Source organism: Acanthochromis polyacanthus, chromosome 6 (genome assembly GCF_021347895.1).
Source record: "Acanthochromis polyacanthus isolate Apoly-LR-REF ecotype Palm Island chromosome 6, KAUST_Apoly_ChrSc, whole genome shotgun sequence".
In the NCBI taxonomy this organism is placed as follows: Eukaryota; Metazoa; Chordata; class Actinopteri; family Pomacentridae; genus Acanthochromis; species Acanthochromis polyacanthus.
In genome coordinates this window covers 37,570,919-37,594,590 of record NC_067118.1, presented here as the reverse complement: position 1 = coordinate 37,594,590, position 23,672 = coordinate 37,570,919, and the positions used below count along the sequence as shown (strand labels likewise).

The 23,672-nt window shown below is 41.3% G+C and overlaps 1 protein-coding gene across 1 annotated transcript in view; it reads left to right on the top strand.

Moving 5' to 3' along the window:
• The window catches only part of LOC110958600 (adenylate cyclase type 6-like), a 36,745-nt gene that overhangs the window by 1,504 nt on the left and 11,569 nt on the right, over positions 1-23,672 (top strand). The window contains exons 2-10 of the mRNA XM_051949133.1: positions 723-921; positions 1,039-1,930; positions 19,111-19,260; positions 19,656-19,777; positions 21,875-21,986; positions 22,267-22,394; positions 22,520-22,678; positions 22,767-22,908; positions 23,141-23,269. Coding sequence (XP_051805093.1) covers positions 1,040-1,930; positions 19,111-19,260; positions 19,656-19,777; positions 21,875-21,986; positions 22,267-22,394; positions 22,520-22,678; positions 22,767-22,908; positions 23,141-23,269 — 1,833 coding nt within the window. The 5' untranslated portion in view covers positions 723-921; position 1,039. The remainder of the gene's footprint in view (positions 1-722; positions 922-1,038; positions 1,931-19,110; positions 19,261-19,655; positions 19,778-21,874; positions 21,987-22,266; positions 22,395-22,519; positions 22,679-22,766; positions 22,909-23,140; positions 23,270-23,672) is intronic.

Sequence of the window (23,672 nt, the reverse complement as noted above, 5' to 3'; positions counted from 1 at the left end):
CATGTCCGTGTGTGCTCTTCCCACCATTAGTCTCAGATCAGTCAGCCTGGCAGAGATTTGCTTATTAAGTTTAGAGGTTAGCGGTGTCCTTGACATGTGCCGCCAGAAGCCAGCTATAGTGAGTCATCAAAGCTAATGGGGGAAGCATGGACAATTTAATCTGGACTGAGGAGCTCTTGATCTCCGATGGTGCCCACTCAGTAGGCCTTTGTTGTCAAATAGAGCACACCAATCCCTGTCCACTCAAGATGTTCGGGGCAGATTGCAGTGACACAGCGTCCCCAAAGAGTTGTTTGTCTCCTCCAAAATCCCCCTGTGGTAAATGTTTTTTTTAATAAAGTCAGCGCAGTTTGTCAAAATGGGACTGAGTTCGGTGTTATGGTTTGATGATGAAACTGACCAGCGGCACCTGATGCATGTTGCAATGATTATAGAGGTTTTTCTGCCAACGAGCCGGAGTTTTGCAATCGAAACTAAAAAGCATTTCCATGAAAATACTGTTCCAGGCTGCTGGGGGCAGTTGATGATGGAGAGTGGAATAGACAAGCCATTGACTAGATGTTACATCTGGTCTCCGCTATTGATTGACAAACTCTCACAGAAACAGTTGTAACATGACGAACGCATGTTTATGTATCCATAATGATCCTGGTGATACTCCCTCAGGCAATGCTTTCTCAACAACATCACATGTTTTGTTTGTGTGTTCCTTTTTTTTCCAGGACAACAGGTGGTCTGTGAAGACACTAGGCGGTGTATAGGGTTGACACACTGACTGTTTCCACAAAAGAAGGGTGGCTCAAACGCAGACACGCCTCTGATGCCTCTGGCCAGTCTGAGCTCATGGTTTGTGCCCGCTGGGATCAACTAGTGGCCTGGCCAGAGAGCGCAGTGTTGCTACACACAATACAGCCCACACAGGTGAGAGGATCCTCCAACCTCCCTGAAACCGGCTCTTTGCATGTAGGACGTTCAGAACAGTTTTATGTAAGGTTTTCCTATTCACATGTTCTGTTTATTCCCCCGTGTTTTGCTTAGAATGTCGTGGGCCAGAGGCCTCTTTGTAGGCAGAGTGGATGAGCGAAAGACAGCATGGGGAGAGCGCAACGGCAAAAAGAGGAAGGACAGCTCGTCACTATGCAACCCACGTTACATGAGCTGCCTGAGGGACCCGGAGGACTTAGAGACCCCTAATGCGGCCCCCCAGCATTACCACTGTGGGGCAGGTACCAGTGGGGGCAGCTTTGGCCTGCGCTGTGGCTGGCAGGAGGACCACTATGGGAAAAGGATGGTCGGCGGTGGGGATCTAGGACTAAAAGCTGTGGATCTGGGCTTTGAAGATGGTGAGCTGAAGGCCAGGAAAGACGAAGAACTGGGGGAACTGGAGGGCAGCTGCAGGACAATGAGCGCGGCGGACTGCTGGAGGCGGCTCGTGTGGGTTTTCCAATCCAAGAAATTTCAGTCGAACAAGCTGGAGCGTCTGTACCAGCGCTACTTCTTCAGGCTCAACCAGAGCTCTCTGACCATGCTCATGGGGGTGCTGGTGGTGGTGTGTGGGGTCATGCTCGCCTTCCACTGCATCCACTCGATCCCCGACGTGGCCTACATCTCAGTGCTGTCGGTGTCCATGACGCTCTTCCTGGCCATGATGGTGGTGTGCAACCGCAACGGCTTCCACCAAGACTACATGTGGATCGTGAGCTACCTGGTGATCGCGGTGCTGATAGTGGTGCAGGTTTTCGGGGTGCTCATGGTTTACCCTCGCAGTGCCTCGGAGGGCATCTGGTGGACGGTGTTCTTCATCTACATCATCTACACGCTGCTGCCGGTCAGGATGAGAGCTGCTGTGCTCAGTGGAGCTGTGCTGTCCACCATTCACATAGTGACGGCGTGGCAGCTCAACCAAGAGGACAAGTTTGTTTTCAAACAGGTATGTGACAGCAGAAGTAATATATCGTCCGTAAAGATGGAGGATGGAAGTCGATTAATCATTTGTGTCACTTGTCAAACAATGATTATGCAGGTATCCACTTGTGATGGGTTTTTTGCACCTTTTTTTTTTGAAACACTGAATTTCTTTGTGCTTTGGACTATTGGTTGAACATACCAATCAATTTCAATGCGTCTTCTTGAGCTCTAAGAAATTGTGTTGGGCTTTTTTCTTCACAAACTCATTGCAGCCTTAATTGAGATAAGTAAAATAGTGTATTTGCACAAGAGTTTGCAGGTAAAATAATATATGAAAAATCCAATCCAATCCAATATTGCCATGAAGGATTCCTGTTATAATCGACATGTAAAATTGTTTACCTCAAAACTGGAAGGTTTGTCAGATCTCTGACATGCAGGAAATACTTCAATCAAACGCCCATTTTACCTACACTCTCAGCACTTTACTTTAAACGCACATATGTACAGTTACAGTCGCTGTTGCTGATCGCTTCTCCGGGTGTTGTGGTGAGGAACAAAATCTACAGTTTTTCCCAAAGTTGGCTTCAGCAGCTCGAGGTAGATCAATCAAGTGGGCATCTTCCAGTTTTATGACGTCTATAGTTTAAGATTATCTTTAAAAAAATTCACTCTTAAAACACGGAAGCTTTGGAAGATGCCACTTGATTGTGAGACTCGCAGTGCTGCGGCCTTGTATCAGTTGTCCTCACAATGCATTACTGAACCAAACTACAACTGTGGATTTGGTTCTGTCAAAGTGAAGTCATGTTTCAGGGCAAACATGAACAGGAGTGCTAAAAACATGGACCAGTCATTCTTTGTACAAATATGGCGATGTGAATATTGTTTTAAAACGGATAAAATGTCACTTTTTTCAGTCATATTCACATTTTGACACTAAATATTGACAATTATAAATGATCTTCTTGTGCTAAAATGGCAATCCCGATTTGCTTTTCCAACCATCTGTGAAATTTAAAGTGAACATTGATATTTATGCATAAACAAGGCAGCAAATCTCGGATTCATGCTAGTCAGGACCCATTACCACCCTATAATTGAGTACAATGTTGTCACTGTATTCGCCAGTGGAAACGCCCTACTTTCTCTTCCCATCAATATAGGACAAACATTGTACAGACTCCTCAACCCCTTTTCCATGTCAAAGGTGCCGTACTAAAAGTAGATGGTGCTGTAGATCCTGGCAGCTTTTCAAATGAGATTTTTAATGAGCCTATGTTTTGTGCTGTAGGGCAGCTATCGGCAACTCTTTGGGGGTTTGTCGAAGGTCATCTGGGTTGAATGAGCCTGTTTAACTGCATCGTGGAGGAATATCATGATAACGTAGCATGGTGCCATTCAGGCTGCTATTCCCTAAAACAAGGAGACTATTGTCGTAAAATGAAACCGGGTGGGGTGGGGTACTTGGATGACTGCAATGAAATTTTTATGGAAAACAGGATGATTACTTCTTCATTTTGGAAGCTGTGGGGGGAAAAAAGAAAATCAAACGGGATTAGACATTTATAATGACTTCAGCTCGAAGCACAATGGAAATTTCTTCATTGCTTTTGTGCGTTTGTTCTTTATTTGGTACATTATGTTGCTCATAAAGTACACTGTGTTTTTATTAATTAGATGCACACCGTATCATTCAATTATACACAGCGTTTCTAAAAATATGTTTGATCTGGTTAAACCTGCAAAACCGAAGTTAATTAATGTTCTTTATTTTTATCAACAATTATCTGACTCGCCTTTTTATGATGAAGTTTTTTGTGGTACTTCTATATCACAACAAATTTTCTTTTTTGGTCCAAACAAAGAGTCTAAAACTCTAGTCTGGTAAAGTCCCTCTCCAGCCATCTCTGTGTATAAAAATGACATATTTAGAAAGTAGTATTTTCTGTCTGTCCCTATCTCAACCTTCCCCTGGTCATTGCAGCTTGAGCACACCAGCTTCCTTGCATATCTGCTCAGGCACTGTAAAACTGCTGTACTGCATTCAATGGCAAGTTATGGTATTAGAGTAATTTAATTATAAACAAACTGAAAATAGTGATAATAATAGTGAAAATAATGATACAGACAGCCTCACCTTCCTTAGATCTGTCACATATGAATGCCAGAAATCTGTATCTGTGATTTCTATGCAGTCAGGCTGTAATTTCCAGCTGAAATGCTGTTTTATTTCACTTATCATATCAAAAAAAAATGCCATGTGGACAAGGTAACAAGTCAAAAAACTTCAGTATTTCGGTGAAAATCCCCATATGAGACATTAGAAAAATTAAAATGACAGTTTATTTATTTTTTGTTCTTTGTTTAATTGATTATAGTTTTCTATCTGTACATTCTAGCAAATTTTCCATTAACCCTCCTGTTGTCTTCATTTACGGGCACCAAAAAATATCTTTTTCTGTCTGGGAAAAAATGCTGAAATTTAGCAAAAAAAATCCCCAAATTTCTGAAAATTTGCAAAACCTTCTGCAAGGAAACTCCAATAATTCCTTAAAAGTTTCCCTTAAAAGTTTTATTTTAAAAAAAATCCCCCAAATTTTGGAGAAAAAAAATTCTTGTAAATATTTTCCAAAAAATGAGTAAAAATCTTCCAAAAAATCCTAAAAATCAGTACAACTTCTGATATTTTCTTTAAGAACATTTACAGAAAATCAACCAAAATCCAACAAAATTTGCTGGATTTTGGTTGATTTTTTTTGTGAGCGTTCTGAAGAAACATTTTTAACATTTCTTTTTTGCACCAAAAAATGTTCAGAGATTTCCCAAAAATGTTGAAAATGTGGACATCAGAAGTTTCACTGTGAATTTTTTTTTTTTTTTCACATTTTCAAACTTTAAACCGGGTCAATGTTGACCTGCAGGACAACACGAGGGTTAAATCAGATCAGAGCCATTGTTCATTTTATTGGGAACACTTCCACTTTTCCAACTTTCAAACTTATTGCACACTAACCTTATCAGTTCTATTATATGTATGAACCCCACATTTTTTTTTACATTTTCATTGACAATATAAAGAGCTGTGCCGTAATTTAAGAATTTTATTTGTACGCGTTTCAGTGGAGACTTTTGTGTCCTCATGACGGCCTCCGTACTCTTCTTGAGGGTTTTTATTTTTATAACCACTGACAAAAAAAATCTTATATGAAATGATCAGATTTAGGAAAAAAAAATACTGAAACAAGATAACCCCCCCCCCAAAAAAAAAAAACACATGTGGACTGAACTGATATGTTTTTGGCTTTTCTCGACCAACAATCGCTATTAAGCAACCAGATAAACGTGGAGCCACTGTGAATAAGGCAATATTGACATAACTCCAGTGGTCCAGTGAGCTTGTGTGTTAAGTGCTCATGCCCCAGACTAGACAGGGTGACTACAGGCACATCGGTCTGTTGCCTCTGTGTGCTCTGGCCTCGGCTGGTTGCTTTGGTCCGCTGATGATGGACTGCTGCCCTGCCGGAGGGCCTGGAACCCTCAACACTGTATGTTCCAGCTGTCTGAGCAATCAATGGTGGGACGTGGTCGTCGCACGTTCAGCCCAGTCTGATCTCCAGTTGACAGGACCAGTAAAATCCCAGCATGAAAACCTATAAATAACCACAATTCCAAATTTCTCCTTTGCTCTTTTGCAAAAATGTTCAAATTTAAGGAATTATCTTTATACAAAACATCATGAACAACCTGAAATTTCTTAAGAAAAATAGATTCAATTTCAACAACATTATGCTTCAGTTTATCCTGTACACATCACAACTTACAAATCAGAGTTTCTACAAAGGCACAAAACATTTATTTAGTGACAGGTATCTGGAACTGAAAAAAAGTATTTTTTTTTATGATCAAAATGACAAAAGTCAGACAAACAACAACAAAAACGAGACAAAATACCACAAAAATGAGATACGAGATGTCAAAAGCCAGAAACAAAATGACAAAAATGAGACAAATGGCATGAAACGAAACAAAAAAAGAGACAAAAAATAGACAAAAAGGTTAAAAAGTGACAAAAAAATGGACAAAAAAGTTACAAAGTGACAAAAAATGGACAAATGTCAAAAACAAGACAAAAAAATACATAAATGACACAAAAAAGGCAAAAAATGACAAAAGTGAGAAACAAAATGACAAAAATGAGAAAAATGGCATGAATCAAAACAAAAGAGAGACAAAAAATAGACAAAAAGGTTAAAAAGTGACAAAAAATGGACAAAAAAGTTACAAAGTGACAAAATGGACAAATGTCAAAAACAAGACAAAAAATACATAAATGACACAAAAAAGGCAAAAAATGACAAAAGTGAGAAACAAAATGACAAAAAATAAATACAAGCGAGACAAAAAAACATAAGATGATGCTCAAAACAATGAATAATGCAAAACACAAAATGTCAAAAATAAGACAAAAAAACACAAGCTAGATGAAAAGGAAACACAAAACGACAAAAACACGAGACAAACGTCAGACAAAAACAAGACAAAATATTAAAACAGTGACACACAAAACGACAAAAGAACAATGAGCAATCTAGCATTTTACTTTATGATCAAAACAACGTGTCATGGTTGAGAAATTGTTTTTAAATTTATAGTTTTACAAATGTATAATTTGCTGTTAATGTCTTCTACGTAATTTTTACACTTTACAAACTCGTCCTGCGGTCATGACTGGACCTTCTCACGGGCCGGTTTTGGTCCGCTGGCCGCATGTTTGACACTCCTGAGCTAGAGGCTGATTTGTTCTCTCTTGGGCTCAAAGATCTTTAATACAGACGGAGATAATGACGTCAGGATTGTTTGGGGCTGTGCAAAACTCTATCGGGTCCATCTACACATAAATGTTCCCTACTTAAGATCATTTTGCAGTTCAGCAGGTATCTCTCAGCCGCTCATAGTCGTATGAATACTGAGCATTCAGCGTCTGTATCGCACATGTAAGCCACAAACTCCATGACTGTTGGCGTCACTCTTCCTCTGGGACCTCGTCATCCTCCAGCCCGCTCTTTTTGTCCCAGACTTTCCCCCCCTTATTTGTATTTTCCCTGCGGATATATTCATGCAGGATCAGAGCTGAGAAGATGTGGAACTGATGACAGCGAGGACAAAAGCCTTCTTTGTGAGCGACCTCCACGATGAAGCCGGAGAGGTGGTGGTGGGGGGGTTTGTGGAGGGTTACAGTGGTGACAAGGGGACAGCCATAGATGGAGAGCATGAAATAATCCCAGGCTGACTCACTGTGCTGAAAAAGAGCTGCCACTCTCTTCTCCCTTTTTTCTTCTTGTCTCCCTTCACTCTTTTTCTCTGAGTCATAATTCCATTCTCACAAAATCCCTCTCTGATGGAGTGGCCTTTTATTTCACAGCCAGCTGAGATTGAGCTCACCCTACTCGTGGGGATTGCTTCCATAGATCTCCACGTTTCGCCGCTCGGCTCTGTTGGGCTCCGTCAGACGGCTACAAAGAGATGAAGGTGTAGCTGCACTCAGGAAGGAGCAAGTTACGCTGCTGCTCTTCACTTGAAGCGACGCCACTCAGAGAGACCTCAGTCGTTCTTACAGGTGGCGTCTGCTGTCAAGGTGTAAAGCAGGGTGTCAAACATGAGGCCCACGGGCCAAAACCGGCTCTCCAGAGGGTCCAATCCGGCCTTCAAAGTGCTAAAATTACAGAGAAGGCATTACTGCAGATTGTAAATTAGTAAAATTACAAATTTAAAACTATTTCTAGACCATGACAGGTTGTTTTGATCATAAAGTAAAATACTAGATTGTTCTTTTGTCATTTTGTGTCTCATTTTTATAATATTTTGTCTTCTTTTTGTCTGATTTTTATCATTTGTGTCATGTTTTTGTCATTTTGTGTCTCGTTTTTGTTGTTTTGTGTTTCCTTTTTGTCTCGCTTACGTTTTGAGTCTCATTTTCATAATTTTGTGTCTTGGTTTATTCATTGTTTTGTGTATCGTTTCTGTCATTTTGTTTCACAGTTTTGTCATTTTTTTGTCTCGTTTGTCCTTTTTTGTTGCTTTGTAACTTTTTTTGTCGCGGTTTTGTTTCATGTTTGTCTCAGTTTTTGTTAATTTGTAGTTAGTGTGTCATTTTTAGAATATTTTGTCTTTTTTTGTTTTGTTTTTTTAAAGTAAAACCCTGTATCAATCAGTTCCAGATACCTGTGGCTAAATGTGTGTCTTTGTGGACACTCTGTGATCTGTAAGTTGTAATGTGTAAATGATAAACTGAGGCATAATGCTGTTGAAATTGAACTTATTTCGCTTAAGAAATTTCAGGTTATTTGTAATGTTTTGTAGAAAGATAGTTTCTTTTTTGCACTAAAACAAAGATTTGGAGTTGTCATTATTTATCCATTATTATGCTGTGACTTTACTGGTCACTTGAGATCAAATTGGGCTGAATGTGGCCCCTGAGTTTGACGTCTCTGGTTTAAAGGAAGCTTAGCGCAACGTTCTAGTAGAAAATGGTTGTGTAATTGTGCTTTTGTTCCTTGTGGTGGATCAACACCCTTTCTTGGGACCGTTCAGGTTTTTATCACCCCTCACTTGCCTGTCACTGCTTTTTGCCTCCAGGTTTAAAACTGAGAAAAACTTGGCAACTCTTCTCAAAACATCCAATTTGTTCCCAGTTATGTTCGTTGTGAATCAAAGCAATGACTGCGTTAGAGTCAGTTATTACTAAAACTGTTAGTGAGAGTGATGATTGTGTTCTCATCATAATACAACCTGAGTCACTTTACACATTTCACTTTGAAGCAGTTCGGACGGCTTCATGTGTCTTCACTTTTATTGCTCATGATTGCTTGTTTTCTTTGAATTACTGCAAGCTGGATGACACATCCTGCTGCCTGTGAAACTCGGCTCAGCTCAAGCTGTTGGAAACCCTGCATGGATATTATGTGACGGGCTGAAATCCCTCCGCTGTGGTAACTGAGCCACAGAAGGGTCAATTTATTACTTCCTCATCTTCACTTCTGCTTACTGGGATTTTGCACGCTTCATCCTTTTAACTGCATTTGATGTAAAAAGGCTGCTGTGACAGCCAGCGTTGTTGTGGAAGCTGTTTTATTCCCAAGTTTTGACAGCTGGCTGATGACCAGCAGCCCTTTTGATGAGAAGAAGCCACCAAATTCCAATTATCACTTTCATGATGCCAGTATTTGTTGTTATGTTTGGGTTTCTGACATTTCCGCTCACCCTCTTAACACTGAATGTCACATCTACTCTCTAGCACATGAATACACCAAACTTAACCAGTGCTTTGCACTCCAATAGCTTCACTGTTTTCTCTATTTGTAGTTTTTGGTTTAACCCTCCTGTTGTCCTCATTTACGGGCACCAAAAAATATTGTTTCCTTGTCTAAAAATAAAACAAAAATTCTGCAAAAAATTCACCAAATTTCTGAAAATTTGCAAAACCATCAGGAAGAAAATTCCAATAATTCTTTTAAAGTTTCCCTTAAAAGTTATATTTTTAAATAATCTCCCAAATTTGGCAGGAAAATTCTTGTAAAAACTTTCAAAAAATGAGTAAAAATCTTCCAAAAAATGTCTAAAGTGATTACATATATACCAGTAAAACTTCTAATATTCTCTTATAAATATTCACATAAAAATCAACCAAAATCCAGCAAATTTCACTGGATTTTGGTTGATTTTTATGTGAATGTTCTTAAGAAACATTTTTAACATTTCTTTATTTCCACCAAAAAATGTTCAAAGATTTTCCAAAAATGTTGCAAATGTGCACATCAGAAGTTTCACTGTGGAAAATATATATTTTTTCCCACATTTTCAAACTTTAAAACGGGTTAATTTTGACCCGCAGGATGACATGAGGGTTAAAAATGCAATAATAGACAGTACCTGACTTCTATCTCACCCTGCGTTCTCGTCATGTTGGCTCAGAAGTCCCCCTCCTGCATTGGTCTGCTTTGGTCCAGACACCTGAGTTATAATTTTAGCTCATGGCCACACACATCACATGGTCCAAAACGGATACTTTTGGAGTATTTCATGTCAGAAACCACCTGTCCCAAGTCTCTTGTGGGTAGATAAAGCCTCAACTAACTCTGGTTTTTTGAAAACATTTACAAGGATTTTCTTGCCAAATTTGGGGGAGTTTTTTTTTTTTTTTTTTTTAAAGAAAACTTTCAAGGGAAACTTTTAAGGAATTATTGGAATTTACTTTCCTGAAGGTTTTGTAAATTTTCAGAAATTTGGGGAATTTTTTTGTTTAATTTTTGGATTTTTTTCAGACAAGGAAAGAATATTTTTTGGTGCCCATAAATGAAGACAACAGGAGGGTTAAGTGGCTATAACAAATACATGTGCAGTTACATACATGTGTGCGATCTTTCTGCATGAGCTGCACACATCACAGCAGCAGAAATGAAATGGTGAGAACCCATCGTCAGGTACTTGGGTTCTAAACAATGCACCGGCTCAAATAATAGATTCCCCCCCACGGTTTGGCTCCAAACCCCACCCCTTCTCAGAGAGCTCGTGACTCATCCACTTATTGTATTACAACCACGGGCAATGATACAAACCCGGATAACTTCCCATCACCATGGGTGGGAGAAATTAGGATTAGCGATAAGCGAAATGTTGCTCTTAAAATACAGCCAGTGATAAGGGAAATAATAGCCGGGCTAATAATAGCTGTGTGAGTCAGGGACGAGGAAGTGCAGGCTTCTAATAACAGTTCATGGTTTACTAACAACTTGGCTCCCCGCGAAAGTAAATACAGGGATTTAAAGCTGAACTGCAATGGCGGACAGCCAAGAGATATATAGTAGGAATCCATTAGTGGAGCTAAACGCTGATCTGGGTGGCACGCATGGCCTTAGGCTCTGATGTTCACTTTTACTGTGGACCTCTGTGAGAGCAGCTCCTGTCCGAGTGCAGGAGACAGGAAGGTGACTGGTTCTCTGTCAAAGGTCGCCGTCACACCAGCCAACTGTCTTGTTATCCTCGGTCTCCCGGTTACAATTACACTGTTAAAACAGCGACAACATATGTCAGCCTGGCATGAGAGCGCGCTACTGGAATGAAGCTGTAATAACATGTCCACTATCACAGTACAAATAGGCAACACCTTCCTCCCTGTGAAATGTACACCGCTCTACGCAACCTTTGTTTTTATCCACAAAGACATTAGAGAAGCTCTTTAAACTGATCACACACTTCAATCTTTGCCTGACCTGCCTGATATATTGAAAAGTAGATAGATGGATAAATACGTTATTCACCACTGTGGGGGAAATTGAAGGTATCCAGTAGCTCACATATGTTACTTTTAACCCTCAAGTTGTCCTGCGAGTCAAACTGACCTGTTTTAAAGTTTGAAAATGTGGTTAAAAAAAAACAAAAGATATTTTCACAGTGAAACTTCTAATGTCCACATTTTCAATATTTGTGGGATATTTTTGAATATTTTTTGGTTTTAAAAAGAAATGTTTCTTAAGAACATTCACAAAAAATCTAACAAAATCCTGCAAATTTCACTGGATTTTGGTTGAATTTTTTGTGTGAATGTTCTTAAAAATGTATTAGAAGTTTTACTGATATGTATGTAATCAAATTAGATATTTTGGGATTGTATTTGGAAGATTTTTACTCAATTTTTGAAAATATTTGCAAGAATTTTCCTGCCAAATTTGGGAGATTATTTCAAATAAAACTTTTAAAGGAAACTTTTAAGGAATTATTGGAATTTTCTTCCTGAAGGTTTTGCAAATTTTCAGAAATTTGGGGAATTTTTTTGCTGCATTTTTGGATGTTTTTTTTTTTCAGACAAGGAAACAATATTTTTTGGTGACTGTAAATGAAGACAACAGGAGGGTTAAGAAAAATAAGGAAAATAATGCTGATTGGGCTGGTAGAAGAACCAAGTTAAGGTGTAAGAAAAAACACACAATAACAACATTGTATTAAAAGGTATAAACACAGTATAACAACAAAAATACTGTGGAAAGAACAGTTCATTCTAAAGGTTTTCTCCAGTTGGTGTAGATTTGTTTCTGCTAGCTGCTAAGTTGAAAAAACAGAACCTCTGTGTTTCTCTGCATGTCTTTTCACATTTTTCATGAATGATGTCAGATACAGTAACAAGACCCTGGTCCCATGATTGTAATTTCACACACTTAGGGTTAATCCACAGAAAGTTGCACTCTGTCTTGTGCCTCGACAGGATCCTCCCACCTGAAGGCTGCAGAACGCTTAAAACGCAGACCGTTTCTTGCCTGTGTTTTATTGGCAATAGTTCACATTATCATGTTCTCTCCGGAGACATAACAAAACAATGGTTGCCTGTTTTGGCGGCTGAAATATGGCACTGTTGTTACTGAGAGGCTCCTTTACAGTAGTGGTTTGTGTTGTAGATTTCTGAACATGTGCTGAAACTCTACACCTGTGTTTTTATTGCGGCGGAAGCGATGCTTATGTATTAGACTTCATAAACTCGTCACGTGACGTTTCCTGAAGCTGGCCCAGGAGGCGGATGTGTTCCATGCGTTCCTAATCAGCTCATCCTTGACTGAGCGACTCGTGGAAGACAAGCCCTCTCTGCTGGTTGAACTAGAACCTGCTTCTGTCCCGTTATTGATCCGTGTGCTTTGTAGTAAAGGCCAATATTTTGTGTGGTTGGGGAGACAGAACAGGGAAGGACAGTGGTTACAACAGTGCTGTGAATGTTGTGTTTATATAACAGAACTGAACCCGAGTGTGTTTTTATTGGCTCAAACACATGTTCCACTTCTTGTTAATTCCTGTACTCAGTATTTAGAGACAATCTTCTAAATGTACTAAAAGATTAGACAAACATGGTGCCATACTTGTAGATATTTTTCCTACTTGGACTAATCTTTTAATATCCATGCTGCTCAACGGTGGCCTTGGGGTCATAGTTTACATTGTGCTTAAAAGGAGATGCAATAGCGGCTGAAACGGGAGTTCCTGGATGTTTATCTCACGCAGTGCAAGGTTCACACAGCTCGTATCAGCGAGAGGAGCCAGCAGAAGAGTTAATGTCACCGGTCGGCCGGCTGGTTAAGCCAATTAAGCAGATTTTGTGTTCCTTCGGCCGCCGCGCTATAATTGCAGCTGTGCCTGTGAGGGTGTGAGCGGGCAGGAAGTGGAGGGTTAGCGAGGACACAGCTGGGAGGAGAGTGTTGTGTCCAGTCCTGGACGCTTCCTCCCTCCGTCTGACCAGGCAAGCACTGACCCCGACCACTGAGCGGCCGAGACCAACTGCTCCCAAACACAACTTTTCATGTGACGCTTCACTGTTATACTGAGCAGTTATTTAATGGAAAATTAGGAGTGTAGATACGACCATACAATACCAACTCGTCCTACTGTTGCTTCCACTAGTATGTTAATATTCGTGTCTGTAAATATATTTGATATTAACATACAGAATAACAAGCAGCTTCTAGGCATTATTTACTCAATGTGGGCTCATTTTTCTATGAAATATAAAGTCCTGCACCTCCATGGAAACAGCACAACCTTCACTAGAAGTAGAGACTAGAAATGTTTTCTGTGCACTATGATCATTATAATGCCATAAATTACAACAAAAGAAGAAACAAAAGTTAATTTTTTTTTAGTTCCAAACATTTACAAAACAACAGAGTCCATAAATACAAAATTTTTCCAAATACCTTCAGATATATTAAAATTAATGACTGCACATTCTATAGATATTTACTTACTTAATTCATATTATTTAACTTGTTTCGATACTTGTGTTGTATTCACTCTGTGTAGAACTGGTAGTTCAGCCGAAAAATCTCTGAATTTTTTATATTCTACAGAATCTGATTATAGTAAACAATTTATTTTTTGCAAATTTTGAAAATGAGACATGTACGATTTTGATGAAAGAATCACGATTTTAGACTTAGTTTTCCTGAAGGAAAGTCATGTTTCTTAACAATTCAATGTCAGTTGAAAAGTTTAAAATCAGAGACAGTTTCTGTTTTTACAGGCTCTGATAAATGGGGTAATTTGGTGATTTTTTGTTTGTTTTTTGTCAGATTTGCAGGTGGGTTTTGGGGGTCAGAGGGTTAAAATCTTGATTAAAAAAAATGTTCAACTGACTGGTCATTCATCTCCATTTCTTTCTATTAAATATTCTACGATTCCGGCTTCTCAAAAGTGTAATTTTGCAGCTTTTCTGTGTCTAATTGATGTTTTTAGTGTCTTTGGGTTCCAACACTGATTAGACAAAACAAGTTCAATCAAAGCTTCCCTGTGGAAACTATGATTAACATGATAAATTTAAAGTAAAAGCGGTTGGAACCCTTCAAAACTTGAGGTTGGTCACCTGACAGATCTTGGGAAAGCAAGGGAAGAGAGAGAGATGATAAATATCCTGGAGCAGACAAACCTGATATGCCACATGATATTTTCCTGCCAAATGAAGTCGGCCACGAGAAAGTAATAAAAAATAAAGTAATGTGACTCTCCTGCTTTGTTTTGGAGAACAGCTGCATTCAAGGCTTTCAACAGGCACGGCAACAATAAGAACAAAGAATCTTTTCTATGTGTCCACTTTTGCCAAGGTTGTGCCCTTTTATCTTTTATAAGCGCAAGTTTTTTCACGGAAGCCAAGCAAGTTTCTTCGTTGCTGTTTTACATATTCTTGTCTGTCTTGATGGTCTGAAGGTAAATATAGATACAGTGGCAGGAGAAAAGTGGTAAAATCATGATGAGAGTAAACTGAAGGTTGAGATATTGAAATGGAAGGACGGATTAACCCTGTAATATTTATATTTTTGCAAAAAATTTGTTGGTCAAATTAGACTGACTGGGTAGTTTCAGCTGGTTGTTGGAGTTTGTTCTAGCCAGTAATTCTGGGATGGCTGGGAGACTTTCCTCGTGTATGATTTTCCTCTTGCAACTATTAATTCAGGATCTGTTTTTGTGACAGATGTGCGGCCGGGGTCCAGCTCTATTTAGCCTCGCGGAATTTGCTTCAGCGTTTCACAAAGATTACTTCGTGGCCTCTCTGGTCGCCTGAGACCAATTTTGGTTTGGCCCGAGCCACGACAAAAACAGAACTCCGGTTCCAGATGGCAGAGACCCAGGATGGCAAAGCCAGGCACCCCCACCCCTCTGCAATATTTACCTTTTTAAGGAGTACAGCCATTCTCATGCCAGTAATTACATGTTACAGTGACCCCAATTAGATCAGGACGAGTGCAACAAAGTCTCATAGTATTGTCTATTTTTACCGCTCGAGCACCACATGCTATCTTTTCAGGCTATGATCAGCAGTGTGTGACCGGGCTTTGACGTTCATCTCTGTAAGAGATTTTAAAAGCTCCAGATGCCTATCAAAGGTCATGTGCTGGAGAGCAGCCCCCATGTCAACAGCAGTCAGTGTCCCTGGAGTCTGTGTGTTGACTTGTGGGATGTAGAACTGTGGCCTTTAAAAGTTTAAACTTCGGCTTCGGTGGAGCTCAGGGTTGGTGGAATATCTGAACTCAACTTTCACAGCAAGCCTTTTTAAATACGACTGAAGAGATCCAAACTATGGCAATGTAGAGAATGCTGTTATACAGGTGACAATATGTGGTATCTCTGTGATTATCAGTCTTAGTTTTTTCCTTCTTTTCTCCACTGTTTTGTCATGTCAGTGTAGCTACAAATTCATGTGACAACCTCACCTCTTCTCACACACTGAGCTTCACTGAAACTACTTACAACGAACAACAAAACACTTGTGCAGTTACTTTGGTGCAGCAGACTGTCACGAAAATCTCTTTTATTGATCAGTTTAACATATCAGTTGTGCTATTTGTTTTGAGTGGATAATGACATTGCTGTCAGAACTTGATCCGTGCACATGGACATTCCAGCGTGCTTGTGCTTAAGGGAATTGTCTGTTGGGATATTATTAAAGACGGACTGGATTTGCTGTGCGTTTGCCAAGTAGAAATCTTTTCCATCCCCTTCCCTCATTTGTTCTTTAACATGCTATCCTTCTTCCTGACTTTATTAAGCACCTTGCCTTGAGCCGCACCTTATAAGCCAATGTTTGGACTCCTTTTAACTTCACCGCCAAGACTGCACTGCTTAAGTAAATGTTGAACGAGGCTCATCTTTAAGAGCCCAAAGTCTGCAGGAAGAATGGTCAGGAGACATGAGTGGAAGATACTCTTAAGTCCAGATTAGCGGTTGTAAAGAGAGTGACACTGTGCTAATGGAAAGAAGCGACTTCTGCCCTCTTTGCACCACATCACTGTTTGCAGAGGGGAGTGTCAGCTGTGGGTCTGTGCTGGATTTGCAGGCCGGGGTGATATACGTGAAGCAACAGACACAACAAGCTCCAGGATCAAAGAGCTGCCAGACCAAAAGCAGTCACACACACACATATGCAGAGCTCACGCATGAGATTTATTCAAAAGCCTGTGAATGCTTTTGCCTCTAATCTCCAGACTGTGTGGTGACTAAGCATACAAGGTGGCATTAACACGAGCTTTGTTCAGCGTGTTTCTGCACACTTTAGTTTCACTTATTCATAGCTTTGAGGCTGTTAACTTCCCTTCAAGATGCATTCAGACAGTCGTTGCAGCTCTTATATATAATGCTGAACCCGAATGCCCTCTTACCTGCTGAGATTTTGGGGCTTTTGTAAGTTTCAAAAGTTGCTGCACTTACATTTGCATTGCATTTGCAAATAAATGTGCATCCATGCTGCCGCGTTGCCATTGTGTGCGCTCCTATGCAGCAAAAACACACAAAGTTCTGATTAAGAGACTTCCCAAGCAGCATCAAAAACAATCCATGTGCGTTGCTAAACTATCAATAAATCAATTAGTGAGGAATGTCTTTACTGGGAAAGCAGCCGGCTCACGTGGGAAGCTGCACTGTCTGAATGCAAACTGAATGCACTGTTAAGAAGTGGGGTCCTGGGAGCTGCAGGTGGCCCTGTATCAGACAGACCACTTAACTGAGTTATCTGCCTCACTCTTTTCAGAGCCATCTGTTTTCTGCTAATACAATCATGTTGTATCAGAGCCGTTCAGGACCGGAGTGTCAGGTCTCCATTGGCCGTCTGTGACATTCTATCAGGCGGCTCCGGCCTGCCACTGATTAATGAACACAATAGGTTAATCACTGACTGAGCGATGGAGCGGTGCAAATTCAGTGTTGCACTTGGAGAACAATCCCACAGCCAGCCAAGTAAAGAACATGACGAGATGTTCTTTGTAGGCGGCTCTTTAACAGTCGCTTGATGACACGTCTCACACGTCTTGACAGCTTTGATATGAATCTGTGAAAGCCGCTTGATAATTCATCAGCTATTCTCTGTCATCCTGCATCAGGGAGTTCAGGGAAAACTGCTTCTTATTCTCACCTAAAAAGCTGTTTGAGGGAAACCTGGTTGTCTGTGTATCTCTGTGAATTCAGAAAATGAGGATATACTGTATTTTGCATGCTCAGTTGTTAATTCCTGAATAACGCTGTGTCTCAAGGGTTGGATTTTTCCTCATGCATCCAAGGTGTGTTCATCATCATTTTGCTTTTGCTTACTGCTGCGCTCCTCATTTTTTAGCCATTTGTTTTCAGGTGGAACAGGAAACTAGCATTGATTCTCCCAACACACAGAGTGGCTTCTGCTGTCCTGTGGTCGTGGTTTCAAGCACAGGTTGTTAGATTATGTCTGTCTTGTTGTGGCAACAATGCTAAGTTCTTGTGTATACACTGTAAACCTCAGGTCAGGACAGCGGTAGAAGGCCTGGCATCACTCTGCCAGTTTGAAGCTTTGTTTTCATCTACTTGCACGGCGTGGATTCGGTCCTAGAACACTTTTGATTTCATTTTTACTTCAAAACAGTCAAGACACATCCCTGAAAATATGCAGTGTATGTATACATGAAGATAACCATCCTCTATCTGCCTTTTGCCCTCCTGCAGATAAACACAAGTTACGAGCACAAACACACACTGGTTTGGCAACATACCAAGCGTGGCTCAGACACACTGGTACCGATGATGAGATTTTTTCAGGTCTTCGATTTCGGACCTAATGCTGTTATTAAGACAGATTGAAGCCCGGTCTTTGTGTGTGTACGGTGCCTGCATGTCTTTTTCTCATTATTAACGATATCATCTTCAGAGGAAACACTCTGGTGCTCTGGTCATGGGTCAAGTGACTTTCCCAGGCTGGAGTGTGTTTCTGAACATGGACAGAGCGTGTGTGTGCGCATGCCCATGTGTTTCTGAGCAGAGGGGAAGTCCAGAGCTCCAGGCTCCATTCCTGATGTTAAGTCTTGGCTGTGGACTAGTGAGACGAGAAATCACTAACAGACCTACACACTGGCTTACCACACGCATCCTAAAACACACAGACACACACAGAGTGGCTTCAGCACGGAGGAATGCCTTTAAGGTCAATGACCCCGAGAAGCTAACTGTGCACGATAGCTAAACTTAATTTGCTCAAGCCACAGATAATGTTGTGCAGATTGTGCACGGCATTCTCACTACCAACATCTGCACGCGGCGCACGCAAGAAAGTTAATTCCTGCTTCCGTTAAAGCTGTACATTCAGACACTGCCAGCTGTATGAAGGTTGTTCTGTCTCTCTGCTTTACACTGCTGTAAATAGCTCCACTTTGACGAGAAAACCCTGTTTTGCTGGGTCATGTCATCTGTTCTTGGCTTTCAGCAAAGCCATTTTTCACACGTTGGATATATCTGTCTGTTTTTTTCCCCCCCTTTTTGACTGGATTCCACTGTGTAAAGATAAATGTTCCGCTCAAATAGAACGAAAACTGGAGTCACACAGTCTTCTCGTGTCTCCAGTCATGCATCGCACTGACGCCCGTGGGCTTCCGATCTGCCATTCAGAACGCAAAGTGAGGAAAATGTCGCCTTGCAGAGCAACCATGAGGCCATGCTCATCATCTCTAACCAGATCACGTCTAATGGCCCCTCAGACGTTTGAGGAATGTTTCGCCTCGCAGTAATTCCTATGACATAGAGTGTTATCAATTTTCCTCAGTGACCTCACCCAGGTCAGCTGGAGTTTACTGTATTCCTGTGATGTGACCTTTGCATACATGCTGTTTCTCCTTTCCTCCTGATCATCTTTGTCACGTGTTTGTGTGTTTTCAGATCGGTGCCAACGTGCTGATCTTCCTGTGCACTAACATGATCGGGATCTGCACCCACTACCCTGCTGAGGTCTCCCAGAGACAAGCCTTCCAGGAGACAAGAGGATACATTCAGGCCAGACTGCACCTGCAGAGGGAAAACCAGCAGCAGGTACATATATGCACAGAAAAACACCTGCAAATTGGAGCAGAGTAAGAAAGGAGGACAGCCGTGCCCGCATCCTGCAGGAAAACACGCATACACAGAAATGCAAAAGAGCAACAAATGGGCGTCTCCATTTTCGAGTCTAATTTGTTTGTCTCCCTTCTGGAGGTCAACAATATGTCCTGGAGTACAACACGCACCTCCACTCCTCTCTATTTGACTAACACGTTCCCACACAAATGCCAACGAGGGAGGGTGACTCATTCAACATTCTAACAGTGGAAAATGATGAAAATGAATGGAGTCTGTCTCTCTTTCTTTCTCTCACACTGTCTTTCTGTCTGTTTTTTAATTCCTCTCTCGGTCTGTTCTCTCATTCTGTGTCTCTATCTCTCTCTCAGGAGCGCTTACTGCTGTCAGTGCTGCCAAGGCACGTTGCCATGGAGATGAAGGCTGATATCAATGCCAAGAAGGAAGATATGATGTTCCACAAGATCTACATCCAAAAACACGACAATGTGAGGTAAATGCACGTACATGCTTCCACACAGACGCGCATTCGAGAAGATGTTGGGTCTACTTTGTTGTCTTAGGACCTCACTCCACTGACTGATGCGTAAGTTACAGAGTCGCTTCAGCAGCCATTTCCCTGACAGCATGTATTATGCATGTTGTTGTTTATTGACACTGACAGCACCAGCTGCAGTAACAATATCGACTTAGGCGCACCGCTGTGCTTTCCGTTGCAAATGATCGGAGGCAGAACTTAAGTCTTCCAGCCCCCCCCCCCGTCTCCACCCTCGCCACTGGATTTCACCTCCTGAGTGGGAATAACTCGGTGCTAACAGGTGATCGAAACTTTCCGATGGTGGGCGAATGAAACGAGGTTGCGGCAGAGATCTCCTGTCAGAGGGTGGCCCACATAGGTACAGGTGATGCGCTCAGTGGAACAATCTGCCGCAACACCACGGCCCTACCGAGGTGTAAACTTACAGGAGCAATCCATTACTCCAACAAGATTAAAACCAGCTGTCTTTGTCTAAAACTGATGCTGAGGTCATTTTGTAAAAGCTGCTAAACCTAAGTTGTTTCTTTTTCATTGCGCTGAAAGTGAATTTAAATCACTAATGTCCACAAAACAGACCTGGAACTTAAAAAATTTAGCTATAGACTTCGTTTTTTCATTTAATCCTGCAGGTCAAATTGACCCGTTTTTAAGTTGGAAAATTTGGGATAAAAAAATATTTTCACAGTGAAACTTCTGATGTCCACATTTTCAACATTTTTGGGAAATTTTTGAACAGTTTTTGGTGGGGAAAAAAAGATAAGTTAAAAATGTTTCTTTAAGAAGATTCACATAAAAATCAACCAAAATCCATTAAAATTTTGTGAATGTTCTTAAAGAAAATATTTTACTGTTATATATGTAATTAATTTAGATATTTTTAGGATTTTTTTGAAGATTTTTTTACTCATTTTTCGAAAATATTTACAAGAATTTTCTTGTCAAATTTGGGGGATTTTTTTATATATAAAAAGGTTAACTTTTAAGGAATTATTGGAAATTTCTTCCAGGAGTTTTTTCAAATTTTCAGAAATTTGGTGAATTTTTTTGCTGAATTGTTGGATTTTTTTCAGACAAGGAAACAATATTTTTGGTGCCTGCAAATGAGGACAGCAGGGGGTTAAACTATGATCTAGAGTTTAAGGTTATGATCAGTCAAGAGACAAACCTATTAAGTGTAGTTTTACCTCTAATTTCTGGTTCAAAAAGCACTTTTGTACATTTGATTGAACTTTAACTTGCAGTTTTGTTGGAATCCTGTAGAGTTAAAGTAAAGAAAATTTCAATTATGGTGCTTATTTTGCTAAAAAAAATACAAAAAAACAATCACATGCAACAGTAGCATCTCTGTCCAGAAATAATGTACCAGTTACTTGGAATAACCCACAAATCCTGCTGTCAGCTTTGTTATGGGGCGGTGAAAATTGTTGACAGTGGGAAGTAGAAATCTGAAAATATGGGCAAATAAAAAGGCTAATGCTGCCAAAACTACACCCACAGCTTGGAGAAATCCCACAGGCGCTAAGCGAGAAAGTAAGTTGCTTGATAATTTGGGTGAATCCGTAAATTTAGAGATGAACTAGTGGCTCACAGCCTCGGTCACGGTGGGAGACACAGACACGCTGCTGTAATTAAGGACCAAATCCACCACCATGACCTCATGAGGCCCACAGCGCCATCTGTTGCCTTCCAGTGGAACTTTTTGTCTGTGGTGTTGTTTATCCTCGCCTTTCATTACTATCAAAAGTTAGCAATGAAAGGCATGCAGACAGGGGGGATGAAGGGGGGTGGCGTTCTCAGAGGGAAGGGCTGGAAGAGGTGACCTACATTGGCCTAGATGATGAGAGCCAGAGCTGAACAAATGTCTGCCTCCTTCTCTCTCCCCTCCTGCTCTCATGGCAGCTGGACTCGGAGAAGGGGAGGGAGGGAGGCGCTAGACCATGCTAACTGACTCTATACTTCATCGATTGATCTCCTTTTGTCTTTCTTTTCCTGTCTGTCTGTTTCGGCCACCCTCTCCCCCTCTCACCTCCACCACCACCACCTCTCCTGCAGCATACTGTTTGCCGACATCGAGGGCTTCACCAGCCTGGCGTCTCAGTGCACGGCCCAGGAGCTGGTCATGACGCTGAACGAGCTGTTCGCACGCTTCGACAAGCTGGCCTCGGTGAGCGCCGACACCTGCAGGAGAACTCTGAACCGCTGCTTCTTATGTAACTGTACATTATGTAGCCGTCACTGTTCGTATGACGAAGCCATAATGAAGCACTTACTTGCAGGAGCGGGGTGGGGGGTGGGAGTACTTAAGTATTGTGTAACACGCCAATTAGACCACGCTGAGAGTGATGAGTCATTTAAATTGCGCATCTGTTTGACATGAGCGTGGCTTGTATTAGCTGTAGTTGAAGGCCCTAATATTTCATGTGCTATGCGTCTTTGCCGTGCAGGAGAACCACTGCCTGCGCATCAAAATCCTTGGAGACTGTTACTACTGTGTGTCTGGACTGCCTGAGCCCCGGGCCGACCACGCCCACTGCTGTGTGGAGATGGGAGTAGACATGATCGAAGCCATCTCGTAAGTGAAATGCACCAAAGCACACTGAAAGATGCTGGGTGTGGGCATGGGTAAAAAAAGTAGCCTAAGGGCTTTAAAGTGACTCTGTGATGGTAGTTGTTTGACAGCAGTTTGTGCATCTACAGGCTGGTGAGGGAGGTGACGGGTGTTAACGTGAACATGCGAGTGGGCATCCACAGTGGGCGAGTTCACTGTGGCGTTCTGGGTCTGCGCAAGTGGCAGTTTGACGTCTGGTCCAATGACGTGACGCTCGCCAACCAAATGGAGGCTGGAGGAAAAGCTGGGTAAGTCCCTCCTGCTCCACCTTCTGCTGCTGCACTGAGACAAACTCCCTGCTTAGTTTCCGAAACACTTGCTTTTGTGTGTGTGTAGGCGTATCCACATCACCAAAGCCACGCTGCAGTATTTGAACGGGGACTACGAGGTGGAGCCGGGATTTGGAGGAGAGAGGAATGCCTACCTGAAGGAGCACAACATTGAAACCTTCTTGGTGCTGGGCTGCAGCCAGAAAAGGGTTGGCGCTTTTCAAACACACACACACACACACACACACACACACACACACACACACACACACACACACACACACACACACACACACACACACGTCCTTGATTATCTGCATGACCTCCTCAACACATCACACCGGTGCCATATTTCACACAAACAAGATAATGGCTTGTCACCTGGCATAGAAGACCTTATTTGTCAAAGCATGTACCCTGTTGGGGTTTCTTCACTTCCAGAAAGATGAGAAAGCCATGATGGCCAAGATGCAGCGAGCACGTGCAAACTCTGCAGAGGGACTGATGCCGCGTTGGGTTCCTGACAGATCTTTCTCCAGAACAAAGGAGTCCAAAGTCTACAAGAAGATGGTGAGACACAAACAGGAAGTGCTTTACTTACTGCATGGCACCTTTTCTTCTTTTCTGGATCAGATTTTCAGTGTCATCCTCGCCACGCTCTCTAGTAAAATCATAAATGGGACATATTTTGTCCTCCAGGTAGCCCATAATTATACATTTGTCTTTTGAAGTCTTTCAAGTTTCAGAGATAGATCAACTTTCAGACTTTCTGAGCCCCTAAAGGATGGATTGTAAAAACTATGTTGATCCCACAGCATCAAGTGAGAATTAAAATTCAGTGTTTTGATTTGTGACCAGATATTTAACTAAAGATATTCTGCTTACTGCATTTTTTTGTTTAGTGCACATGGAACACCAAACTATTTTGCTATATTAATTGCAGGTGATAATAATGTTTTCGTAGCTTTCCTGT